This window comes from Glycine max, chromosome 3, assembly GCF_000004515.6.
Source record: "Glycine max cultivar Williams 82 chromosome 3, Glycine_max_v4.0, whole genome shotgun sequence".
In the NCBI taxonomy this organism is placed as follows: domain Eukaryota; kingdom Viridiplantae; phylum Streptophyta; class Magnoliopsida; order Fabales; family Fabaceae; genus Glycine; species Glycine max.
In genome coordinates this window covers 35,609,230-35,622,623 of record NC_016090.4, presented here as the reverse complement: position 1 = coordinate 35,622,623, position 13,394 = coordinate 35,609,230, and the positions used below count along the sequence as shown (strand labels likewise).

General features: G+C 33.8%; 1 protein-coding gene and 2 non-coding genes across 3 annotated transcripts; 2 read left to right on the top strand and 1 right to left on the bottom strand.

Moving 5' to 3' along the window:
• Positions 1-3,369: 3,369 nt before the first annotated feature.
• Positions 3,370-3,572, bottom strand: LOC113001324 (small nucleolar RNA U3). The gene has a single exon (XR_003266643.1). It is a non-coding gene; the product is annotated as a small nucleolar RNA U3 (small nucleolar RNA).
• A 2,450-nt stretch (positions 3,573-6,022) lies between these two features.
• On the top strand, positions 6,023-6,218 carry LOC113001305 (U2 spliceosomal RNA). The gene has a single exon (XR_003266624.1). It is a non-coding gene; the product is annotated as a U2 spliceosomal RNA (small nuclear RNA).
• Positions 6,219-10,472: 4,254 nt separating this feature from the next.
• Positions 10,473-12,290, top strand: LOC100802893 (glutaredoxin family protein). Its single transcript, NM_001317507.2, has one exon. It carries the CDS (start codon positions 10,586-10,588, stop codon positions 11,906-11,908), a length of 1,323 nt encoding a protein of 440 aa, NP_001304436.1. The 5' UTR covers positions 10,473-10,585; the 3' UTR covers positions 11,909-12,290.
• Positions 12,291-13,394: the final 1,104 nt, after the last annotated feature.

Sequence of the window (13,394 nt, the reverse complement as noted above, 5' to 3'; positions counted from 1 at the left end):
GACCAATCCGAAAATGAATGGAAAACAATTGTATTAGATTAATTGTAACAAGAAGCTGAACCCAACATGATTTAGCTATGGATCTGTTCCGTACCTTATGTCTGGTGGGTTGGGTTCTTTGAATTTAATCATCATTATACTTTTTCCAAATGCCATGTAATTTTGTCCCTTAATCGTTTATACGTTGTTTGGTTGGTCTATCTGCAGCTGTTAACTTTGACATATATTCAACAAGGTAGCATAACTACTGGTACTAATCAAATAATGGCTTCAATTTTGTTGCTTATCCAATAATGGCTTTCCAATCTCTTGACATGACAATGATCTGAATCAAGAGGAACGAATAGATGCATTTTTGCAACACATGGTTTCTGTACAAATGAAATAATAGTCTATAAAATGATGGAGCATTTATGATGCATCATGGTTCATTAAGAAAACTACATGAAAGATTAGTATTCTCTGTAGGGCATAAGCTGTATTGTGTCTAGGGAGGTGCCTTTTTCCTACTGTTCTTCCTCTTGGTTAAAAGTGTTTTTGTGCCTTTTCATTCCTACACATGTCAAAGTAATTTCATTTTTTCATTCCTACACATGATGCCTATTTCGTAACTTCTCAATTTGATGGGATACAACTGGTGAATTGGTTTTTTCAAATTGAATCATCTATATGCTTTCTTAGTGGTTTATACTGTTCTGCATAATGCTGGTCGCGTAAGTTATTGGTTGGTCTACCTGCAAGTACTAACTAGTTTTGGCATATTCAGTTAAGATAGTATAACTACTGCAAACAAGGTAGAATGCAACTAATCACTTCAAAGAATTTTATTTATTTGGACCTACAAGGTTGCAACTTGCAACTGTGTTGCTTTAATCGCTCCCGATCCGCTAATATGTCATGACATGACTTAAGAGAGGAACAAAGAAGATGCATTAATCAGTTCTTGACTTTCTTCTGTATTAAGGGAATATAATCTATTAGATGATGGAGCATTTTTGGTGTATCATAAAACAAACTGCAATTAAGCAGGCATTGCATACTAATCGTGAAGTATGCTAATATTCTCTCTCACACACTGTTGTCATTGTTGCTGCTTTCATACTAGCTTCCATTGTGTTGTCACATGATCTGGAATGTTTCCAGGGTGCCTTTTATTTACTGTTCCTCAGGGTTAACAAGTGCTTTTTATACTTTTTTGCTCCTAAACATGTTCAGGTGATTTAATTGTTTTTAAGAGATGGATAGAAGAGTTTTGAGGTCCATTGTCTTTATAAACTAAAGACAAACTTTTAGGTTCCAGCGAGTGTAGTCTGAGACTCCTAAATAAGTTGGTAATCAGCTATATATTTGTCTCATCTTTGATAAGTCCCACACCGCAAAAGCACAAAGCATGTTTGCAAAAGCTAACAATAAAAGATAATCATCTGTGAATGTCTGATTTGATATGTGTAGCTCAGCAACTTATTATTTTGGTGCTATTATCCTATGGATGCTCAAAGACTTAGACTCAAAGTACCATTATTTTGTACCCTATTAATTTGTTGGATTTAAATTCAGATAAACTTTCTTATTGCTGCTTTGGTTGTGAAGACGAGAGCATTTGGGAGATATGTTGAACCATATAGGTTCTGTGAAATAAGTACCATATCCAGAAAATTGAGTAATTTATCCTTGGCATTAGATTTCTCCTAAATGTGAATTTGGCAGTAGGAGAAAAAATTTGCAGTTTTTCTTATTTTGCTGTTATGTATTGTAATAATATTGCCTTTTAGTATGAGCATGTAGATATTAAGGTCCCTTTTCAGTTTAAAGACTGCTTCAACAACTGTACACAATGTGAAACTGCAGTGCTCTCAACAACTGTACCAATTGGAAACTACAGTGCTCTTGATAATCTTGAGATTATCAACTATCCAATCAGAACTTTAAGGGCTATCAAAATTAATAGCTCTACCAGATTGGCTCATTAAACATTAAAGGTCTGTCAAAAGTTAATAACCCTAGCAGATTAGTTGGAATTCTATGAAAGAACTCTGCCATGTCTGTCCAGGTGCATCAATATCATGGCACAACCTGAATGCCTAATTATGTGTTATGCAATTGGAATGTTACTGAGAATTTGCTAATTGCCCAAGATAGCTGTGATGTACCAGCAATTTATGTTAGCAGAACAACCCCCTCCCTAACTTTATTTTAGCTTACAAAAGTTTGTTAATTTACTAAAAGATCAATCTTCAATTTCAGGAAGGTAATATTCTTATTTATGAGACGAGATGAATTATGATGTTCAGATAATGATATACATAAAAAACTATTCTAAAAATATCCAAGCAAATTATTCTCTGTCCTCATTTTGTTCGTAAAGCTTAACTGGTGATCTGAAAGCTACTATGCCATTCGAATTTCACCTTCTCACAGGAAACATTCTCTAAAACAATGGCTGTAACATTTGGCCTTTTCTTTTTAAGTTTGAAAAGAGTTATGATTAAGCAACAATGTAGATGAGACAGCTACTTTAGCAGCTGAGAACCTCAGGGACAATGAAGTTGTGGCCTGTGGTCTCGGTGGTCCTTCTCAATTATGAAATGTCTGTTTCAATCTATTTTAAGAGTTGAAATATGATGGCAATATCCTTCAAATTCTTCAGTTTGTTTCGATCATTTCTTACCAGGCCACATTGTAATTTTGTCATTAGCCTGAACTATGAAATTGTAATTATTGATGTATGTTTTTTTCACAGTTTTAACGTCTGATTTTTCTAGTTTGTAACTCTACCTTATCCTTACCCCGGAAGAATCAAATTTGACATAATATCTATGGGCAACAATTTAATTTTCCCTTTTAGCTTTTTGTTTTTTTTCTTCTTTTCTTTATATGAAACACTGCGTAGTGTCACAAGGTCAAAATCAGTTGTTAACTGCCAGCTTATCTTGCCAAATTGCATCTGATTGGCATGCAGAGGATAACTCAACCAACAAATACGACAAATTAAGGAATGATTTTCAATAAATTAACTTCCATTTATAAAGTAAAGGCATGTGGATCGAAAGTCCAAACAAAGCATGCTAGCTAGACAATTGAACAATGTAGACTAAAACTGTTATGAACCAAAATCTTACTCAACTCAAATAGGGTTGTACTCCTACATGATATTTAAAAAATAAATTAGACCATACCACAATAAACCACTTTGTACAAGGTTTTCAATCCAAACTAGATTTTTTTTTGTGATGCCCAAACTAGTATATTATTTGACAAAATTGATTAGCTTTTTTACTAAACAATTTTGATCCAATTTAAAACCAATTCAGTGTAGAATCAGTTTTAATAATGAATGTGCAAAAAGGTATAGAATGGTTTAAAAGTTTAAATCTGTCAGACAACCGTGTGATCATCCTTGGCACATGGAAGTGTGTCTAAGAAAGATCCTCTACAGCCCAAGATGAGATTCCTCCAAAGACAAGCTCATCAGGCGGTTAATCACGCTCTGATCACACGGTCATGGTTCATCCAGCAGACGTAGGTTCCTGTCTCCTTAGAACTCAAGGACACAGAGGTACGAGTCTAATTGTGATTTTGTAGACAGTCTAATGTCTTACATTCTCATTAGACTGAAAATATCATAGATTTTCTAATTTTGCTTTTAGAGTATAGCATGGGATTTCCAATCTTTCCCTAATGTTATAGATGGAAAGATGCAAAGTAATGAAATTATTCATCTTGTCTGGTAAGAGCCAGTTTGACAAAACATTTTTTTTCCATCTATTTTACAAATAATGATAAAATGCCACCTTATTTTTCATTTTCTCTCCTATTTTTAAATTCAGACAGTTTTAATCAATCAATTTTACAGTTGCATCATCTAATGAGAAATTCCATGATGCAACTGTAAAATTGATTGATTAAAACTGTCTGAATTTAATTAGAGAAGTAACCAAAATATATTAAAAATCAGCATAAATTCGTAAATGGATATTTTCAACATCCTGATATTTAAACTGATCAATGTGGTGAAGATACTTTAAAAAATGGGGAGTGTGAGGGGAGGAAAAAGAGGTTCAACTTTTCAGGCATATAAGCCCACATGAGGTCCAAACCTAGCCAATGGCCATCGCCACCCTTTATTCTAGCTTCTTGAATATTACGAAGAATAAATCTTTCTCATTACTCGTTTTGTTTCTTTGGTGAGAACCCACTTTACCTTTACCATGTGCTTGTCAATAAAATGTATGAAGAGCTTTCACTTCAAAAAAAAAAAAGTATGAAGAGGTTCATCTTTGTTTTTTTTATTATTATTATTGTTGGCACTTGGCAGGGAGTGTGAAGTCCCTCAACAGCATGTCATTTCATTACTTAGGCCATGCTTAGATTGGTGAAAGAGGATGAAATGAAAGAAAATGGATAATGATATTATGTTCCATTGTTTGAATAAGTAAGATGAAGATGAAATATAATGAAAACTAGTGGAACTTATTTCATTGTTTACCTTCATTTTTATCTTTCCCCTCAATTTAGGAGAAATAAAATGGGATGGGAATTTTGTTTCATTCCATCATAACATATCCAAAGAATCAAATGGAGGTTTTATTCCATTCCATTCCATTTTAATCCCTTCCATTTAATATATTTCATTTTATTCCATTTCTTTCCTTCAATCCAAACAGAATTATCAAGTGGTACATCCACAATAGTTTCGAATTCAGCTAACCACAAGTACAAAATTTTCCTTTTTGGTTTTATATAAATAATATAAGGATTTTTTCTTACTAATTATACAAACTGTCCACAATCTCTTCCCATCTTTTTGTCTTAAATACGTTATATTAGATAGTTTGCATCAATTAGAATTATCTTATTGTTTTTGGCCTGAAACTAATTTTGATGGGTTCCAATTTTACAAATTAAACTCATTCTGTGTAAGTACCAACCTATAGAACAGACAGTGACACTATTCAAACAAACTGATATTTCTTAATTCTGAGTTTAGTCATAAAACACCTGTCTTTTTCAATGTTTCCTAATGTGGAACTCTAATTATATGTTGCTAACCGTTGCATCTTTTGACAAGGTAGTTATCATGGTCTGCCATATTCTTACAGGAATTTGTCCAACATGTTCCTGGCATATGGGGTTCTTAACTTTTCAAAATTTCCTAGATTAAAGATGAAATTTGAAATGTAAATGGTAAACCTCTGCCACAAGTGTTAGTTACAGCCTCACAGGTTCTGTCCTGAATAACAAATGAATGCCAAAAAAATATTTAAATTGTAATTAGAAAAAAGGTAGCCATGATACCAGATTACCAGTTTCATAACTCCTCAATTTGATGTACAGGTAGATAGAGTATTGCTGGTGAATTGGTTCTTTTGAATTCACTCATCTTTATACTTTCTTAATTTGTTTATACCATTCTGCTTAATGCTGGTCGTGTAAGTTATTAGGTTGGTCTACATGTAGCTACTAGTTTTGGCATACCCAACAAGATAGTAAAATTTTCAGCTAACAAGTTAGAGAGTGAGTGAGTAACCAATCACTTCCAAGAATTTTATTTATTTGGCCCTACAATGGCTGAAATTATGTTGCTTTAATCGCTCCTAAATCTCCTAATAAGTCAATGAAGTGAGTTAAGAGGGGAAAGGGGAAGATGCAAGAGTCATTTTTTGACATTGTGTACACAGGGAAACTAAGATGGAGCACTTTTGGTGTATCATAAAACAAACTGCAATAAAGTCATTGCTTAATACATAAAACTAATTGTGAAGTTGGTTAGTATTCTCACACACCATTGTCATTGGTTAATGAATGTTTTTTATACTTTTTTTTCTTTAACATGTCCAAGTGATTTCAATTTTGAAGATAAGGATAGAAGAGTTTTGTGGTCTATTGTCTTTGTAAGCTGAAGACAAGCTTTCCAGTTCCAACATGTGTAGTCCTAAACTCCTCAATAAGCTGTTAATCAGCTCTACAATTTATGTTGTGTATTTCTAACATCTTTGACAAGTCTCACACTGGACAAGCATCAACCACATGTGCAAAAGCCAACAAAAAAAGATCAAGTACAGCATCTATTTTTTTTTATCAATTTAATATTTGATATGTGAACTATTTGGTTATTAAATTTATTTTTTTAGGGAGAGGGCCCTTGACAGTAGCTTGCTACTTGGATTCTCATGTGTTGCCCATGCCTTACACTAAAGTAGTGGCCTGGCACATCCCACCCAAATCACTTTAAATCTTGAGTCAGAAAATGTAAAATTTCAGTGTGATGTTCAAAAACTTCTTCTGAAATTGCAAATGGTTAAAATAGATTTATTAAAAGAGGAGTGCTAGTAAAACTTTCTACTATTGGTTAAAATAGTTAGTTGGGTTTAAACGATTGAGATTTTGAAGATTGGAGCATTTGAAATTTCATTGCACATATTTGTTCTTAAGCTAAGCCATTATGTATTGTAAAAATCTTGCCTTTTATTCTGACAGCATGGTAGCAATTAAGGCCCCTTTTCAGTTAAAAAACTGCAAAGAACAACTGTACCAAATTTTAATTATTTGCTGAATGTGTGAAACTACAGTGCTCTTGATAATATGCGCAAGCAGAACATAAGGGCTGTCAAAATTAAGTATTTCTACATGATTGGCTCATTAAAAACATCAATGGTCTGTCAAAGTTAGTAGCTCTATCAGATTGGTTGGAATTCCATGAAAGAACTCTGCCATGTCTGATCAGGTGCATCAGTAGTATCATGGCATAGCTCTACCAGAATGCTTTAGTTATGTTATGCAATAAGAATGTTGCTGAGGATTTGCTAATTGCCCAAAATAGCTCATGTGACGTACCATCAATTTATGTTTGCAGAGCAACCCCCAATCCCCTAACTTTATTTTAGCTTACAAAAGTTTTTTAGTTTACTACAAGATCAATCTTCAATTTCAGGAATGTAGTATTTCTTATTTATGAGATAAAATAGTTAAATACTATGTGCAGATAATGCATCAAAGACTATTCTTAAAATATCCAAGCATATTATTCATATATTATAAGCACACTAACAAAAAACTAATAACAACAAACATTAGCTGATAAAAAAACTAATAAGCACACTTCAAGATAGTTTCAATGACCTCCCTTTTGTTGTTTTTAAAGCTCAATGAGTAGTCTGAAAGCCACTATTGCAATTCCAATTTCACCTTCTTACTAGAGATAACAAAGCCTGGTAAATAACGGATATGTATTTCATGCAGTTGGCAAATTTCCCCATTCACCCATTCAGTTGATCGGAACCTTTAAATATATAGATTGGACCACTCATAATTTATCTCGACAAATTTAATTCAAAATATCAATATTCATTCAAAGGTTCAAATTTAGGAATGTGTGAATGCAGAGAATCTATTTCCGTAAATAACACACAGGTAACAGTTTTTTAGAACATATAATAAAGGTTGTAACATTTCATTTCCCCTTTTCTTTTGAAATTTGAAAAGGGTTATGAGTAAAGCAACAAAGTAGATATGAGACAGCTACTATAGCAACTCAGACCCGCATATGAACAACGGAGTTGTGTTGTGGCCTGTGGTCTCGGTGTCACCTGCCCCGGGTTGGCTACCTTTTGTGGTCCTTCTCAATTATGATATGTCTGTTTCAATCTATTTTGAGGGTTGAAATGATGGCAATTTCATCCAATTTTTTTTTTTCAGTTTGCTTTCATCGTTTCTTACCACGCCACATTTCAATTTTGTCATTAAGCCTAAAAGCATTTGGTTGCTATAAAGGATGTAGTGTCACTTTAGAGATTGTAGTATGTAGTTATAATCATTGATGCATGTTTGTATCACAATTCTAACTTTTTGATTTTTCAAGGTTGTAACTCAACACTTTAATCCTTACTTAGGAAGAATCTAATTTTGCCAACATGCTTTTTAGTCATTTATATTTTATCATGCAATTTAATTTACTTATATTCTAATCATCTTTATATGCAAAGCTAATAGTGTCATAAGATTAAAAAAATCGTTTATTAACAACCAACCAGCTTAACTTGACATGACTCCCATAATATGACATGTGATATCCCCAGATGTTGGTAGGTGTTATCTGTTGATGATTACAATAATGATTTGACTTAAATCGACATGAGAATTATATCATTCACTATTAATTGGATTGGATGTGTATCAATAAGGACTATGACAGTTAGTTATGACCTGTGGCTCACGTTATAATCTTATCTGGATTTGCTATATTTATCTCATTTATATTTATTATCATGAAAAACACATTAATTGTTGCCAGGAGGCAGGACTCAACGAAGTAAATCGTTTTCGAGGAAAATGAAAATAAACAGGTACTAATCTATCTTTCTTTTTTCGATTTTTCTTTGAATAATGCCAACCTCATTAATGAATACTATCTGATATCTCTTGAAGTTATATTTATAACTTTGAATTAAGTAAGATGACCCAAAATACTATCTCATATCTCATCATTCGCTTCCCACTTTTATTTTGTACATTTTTATATTTTAATTTTACTGTGTTGCTGCAATATGAGGTGATATACATTTCCTAATTGCATCATTCAATTATTTTCTCCCCTTCTAGCTGCAGAAAATCGACGTCATTGTTTCACTTCCCTTCTTTCTCTTTCAGGTGAGGCATACCCTTTATCACCATAAAGGGATATCAAAAGATATTAAGACACTCACCCCCTCTCCACCAAAGGGATCTATTTTAGTCCCTATTCCAATTTAATAAGATCATTTATTTATATCAAAACACGACCCAATTTATCAAAATTAATATTATAAATAGTTAAATTATATAATTAAAATATATAAAATTAAAACTAAAGTGCATTTCATACATTTATTTTAAAATAAATAATACTAATATAAACACACTGAGATATTATGTGAAATTTTATTTTCATGTTAAGAATTCTTCCTATTAATATATAATTATTAAAATATAAAAATATAAAATATCAAGTCAGATTAGGACAATCTGAAACATTAAACAAACTTGTTCTCAAAATATATTATATCTAATTTTGTAAAATTCAAATATCAAAACTAACTTCAATGAGGAAAAAAATTAATAGTAAAAGACAGGTTTAGAACACCTTGATCATAAGGTTTCAGATGATGAACCAACCTTTTGTTGGTTGCTTGAATTGACCTGGTGAACATGCATTGGCTTTAAAGGTGAAGTTTCTAACTGCTTGCACTATCGACTTTATACTATATTGATATGCTTTTCTAGATCTCTTTGTTTTGAGAGAGGTTGGATAAGTCCAACCAAGTCAAGCTCTCCACCAAAATGAAAATCAATGCTTATGAATATGATATACAGCTTGTGAACTTACCGACCGATGAATATTTTATAATTCTCTTCACTTGAAAGTTGAAATTGACTCGTTTATGGCATTAAATAAAGAAAAATGTACACTTCACATGGGAACTGAAGGATAATGGGACTTTAGGTTAATTTCACCAATATTCATCTGTTCAAATAAGCAAAGTATACCAAAAAAAAAAAAGTGTAAGAGGAGATTTGTAATTGTAATTACACGTATTATAATGTGATTTTATTTCACACTCAAATTTTATTTTACATTACATCACATCATTGGAGTATTTATCATTTTCACTCTCTTTCCTTGTAAGATACATACAACCTTAACAAGCACCACTGCACCAGCTTTCTTTTCTAATTAATAACGAGGCAAAATACATCCAGTAAAATCCAAAGATTCAAGTTCCATTGATTGTCGGTTTCTCTTTTCTCTGGCAACAATTCAAAGGAATTTAAATGCACGGTAGGTCGCAAATAACGATGTGCATTATTAAATTTCGAACTAAACAAAAAAAAATGTTGCTACTAGCAACTTGCTAGATTTAATTTAACATCTGAAAAACCAGGGAGGTTGGCAGATCCAATTTAACCATGTTGTCTCTTCTTTGGTTCTTGAAAGTCAAATACGCTTGTGTTTTTACTTTTTACATGTTAAAAATAGGTTACATTACAATACTTAAAAGAGGCTTTAACTTGAGTAACCTTGATACGAAAAATGTGTATACCCTACAAAATTGCACAGGAATCTTCCAATGCCTAGTGTCCCTTTATATTTTCTTACCACTTTATTCTCCTAAAAAAAACAAAATGGTCCCTTATGACCTTATCAATATTCAATTCTCAGTAATTTTTAAAAAATGGTCCTAACCTAACCACTATTGGATGCTCATGCTCCCAATTTCATATAGCATTGAATATTGATGCTCATCAACCCTCCCCCCTCCAACCCAATTGAAAGCACCGTTCCACCACCTCTCACCACAATCATCCTTTGCATCTAAGCCTCCAAGACCCTCTCTCTCACACATCATAATAATACCTCAAAGGACAATCATTATTTCACAAAGGTCTTCCAAAGAAGAAGACTTTCTTCACAAAGCCAAAAAGTTTGGAGAGAGAAAGGAAGGAAAAAAAAAAAAGAAAAAAGTGTTCATTTTTTTTTTATCATTAAGCAAAGGTAGTAGGCAAGGCAAGCACACTACTTATTGTTGTTCATTGTGAAATCATCATCATCATGGGTTGCTCAGCCTCAAGAACCATCACCATAGTGGCCAACAACAATAACCAAGAGGATCCATCTCCTTCTGCTTCTCTTGCTTCTTCTTCTTCTTCCTTCTCTTCCTCTTCTGCTTCACACAAATCCATCAACTCTGCTTCTTCACCAGCAGCGGCACCAGTTAGAAGAAGAACTCTTTCTCTCCCAATGCCTCTCGTTCATCATCCTCCCATCAAAAAGGGTGACTCACACCACCTTGTCTCTCTCACCTCCACCACCTATGGCTCCCTTCTCCCCATTGACCAAAAAGACTCAAACTTTACCCAAAAAAACCAACCCCACATAACCAAAACCTCAAACCAAACTGACCCAGAACACTCACTCTCCCCGGACTCAGTCATCAACACTTGGGAACTCATGGATGGCTTAGATGAAGAACAAGAACAAGAACAAGAAATTGCAAATGCCAAGAAGCTTCCTTACGCTTCCATTTTGGACAAACCAAGTTCATGCAGGTACACAGCATTTGATGGTTCTGCAAGGAAGAAACTTCTAGATTCCTTTGAATCAATGAAAACTTCACAAACAGCAATGGAAAAGGACTTAAACTCTTCTTCTTCTACATCTCCTGCACCAACAACGAAGAAGCCACTTTGGCAGCACTTATCTGAGGAAGCTTTGCTTGCTAAGTTGGATCCAAGTGTGGCTTGGAGTTACAGAAGAGCATTATCATCAAGGAATCTAGATAGAAACATTCTATCTAGAGATGTTAGGTCAATGGGGTCTAGCCCTTTGATCTTTCATTCTTCTTCTTCTTGTTCTTCTTCTTCTTTTTCATTTGGTAAGAATAATAATATTAATAATAGTTTGTGCCGTTTGTCTGGCACTGAGGACAGAATAGTGCTTTATTGCACTAGTTTGAGAGGGATCCGAAAGACCTATGAGGATTGTTGTTCGGTTAGGATGATTCTGAGGGGCTTCAGAGTTGCGGTTGATGAGAGGGACATCTCAATGGATTCGTCCTATAGGAAGGAGTTGAAGGATTTGCTTGGTGGAAAAGCAGCAGTGACATTGCCTCAGGTCTTTATCAGAGGGAGGTATGTGGGGAATGCTGAGGAAATGAAGCATCTGAATGAGTCTGGGGAATTGGCAAGGCTTTTGGAGGGTTTTCCCACTCAGGATCCAGGGTTTGTGTGTGACAACTGTGGTGATGCCAGGTTTGTGCCATGCCCCAATTGCAGTGGTAGCAGGAAGGTGTTTGAGCATGAAGATGGAGGGTTGAGAAGGTGCCCTGAATGCAATGAGAATGGCTTGATAAGATGTCCAGGTTGCGGCTCATGATTCATGGAAATTAGTCATCTAAATCAGGTATACCCCGATTCACGAGGACTAATTTCTCTAAGTATTAAGATTCATTCAAGAGATTGTATGATATCTCTTAAAGCCTATGGATCGGATTCCTGACCACAAACTTAAGAGATGATTGGTTATCTGTCAACAGTGTTACGCAACATTGATCATGTTGGTCTTGTGTTTGTTTATTGGGGTAGAATTTGTCATTATAAATTTTTGACAACTACCAAGAATGCACATTTCAGTTTCGTCCTTTGTTTTTAGTTAGTACTACTTTCAGTTGTTATTTGTTTGTGTCAGACTTTTGCTTTATTAGCGTTCAATTACCCTTGTGAACGGCAGAAAATAAAAACTGACAAGGTTATGCGTACATGCTTAATTTTCTGTGAAGCTATGTTGCGTGTTTTTTAATGGCATAATATGCAATTATCAAGGAGGCTAGTAAAGGGTCACTGTTGAAAACAGTGAAACCAATAGAACAAACTACAAGGCCTTGAATGAACAACCGCACTTGTGCACACCATGGTTTTTAGCAGACACACACAGAAGCTGGGGTTACTGGTTTTGGCATTGTGTTTCCGTGTTTGTGCTTTGTCAGTTTGAGCTAAAATTGGTTTTTTTTATCATGGGGTCAATATCATAAGACTGAACCATGTTGCTGCAATTGGTGCAGTCTTCACGTTCACGGCATTTTGTGTGATTGGGTCTCTGGTTTCCTGTGTTTGATGAATTTAAGAAAATAATTTACTGCATCATAGGCTAGGTTAAACCATATCACTATTTGCCTATAATATATGAATATTTTGCTTGAAGCAATAGCTAAACATTTTAACTTGAATAGTATGACATTCACCTTTTCACACGGCACCTACAGGGGTTCTTTATACGACCATATTATGTTACATAGAATCAATTAATGTTAGGCTGATATTGTTGACATATGTAAGATTGATAAATGTTCGTAAGAAATCAATGAGTTAAACCATATTATTTGTCTATAAATACAATATATGAATATCTTGTTTGAAGCAATAGTTAAACATGTTGACTTCAATAGTATGACATTCACCTTTTCACATGGCACGTACAGGGGTCCTTTATAAGACCATCCTAATCCTAATGATGTTACATAGAATCAATTAATTAATGTTTGTCAGTGAGGCTGATATTATTGACATGTTTAAGATTGATCAGAAATGTTGGTGAAAAATCAATGAGTTAAATTAGTAGAAAAAGCTTGATAGGCTCTTACAATATGAGTCAAGAGAAAAAAAAAAGTTAAATAAATGTTATTAAGAAAAGGTACAAGAAGGTCACCTTCATATATGATTGATTTAAAAGCAAGTTTTCTCGTATGAGAAAAGAAAAAAGTACTAGCGTAAGTATGCCACATTATAAAAGAAAAACACCATCTTTTAGTAAAAAGTCTTGAGAAGAAAAAGATTCCTTATGTTTCTAATTATGAAGGATGTAC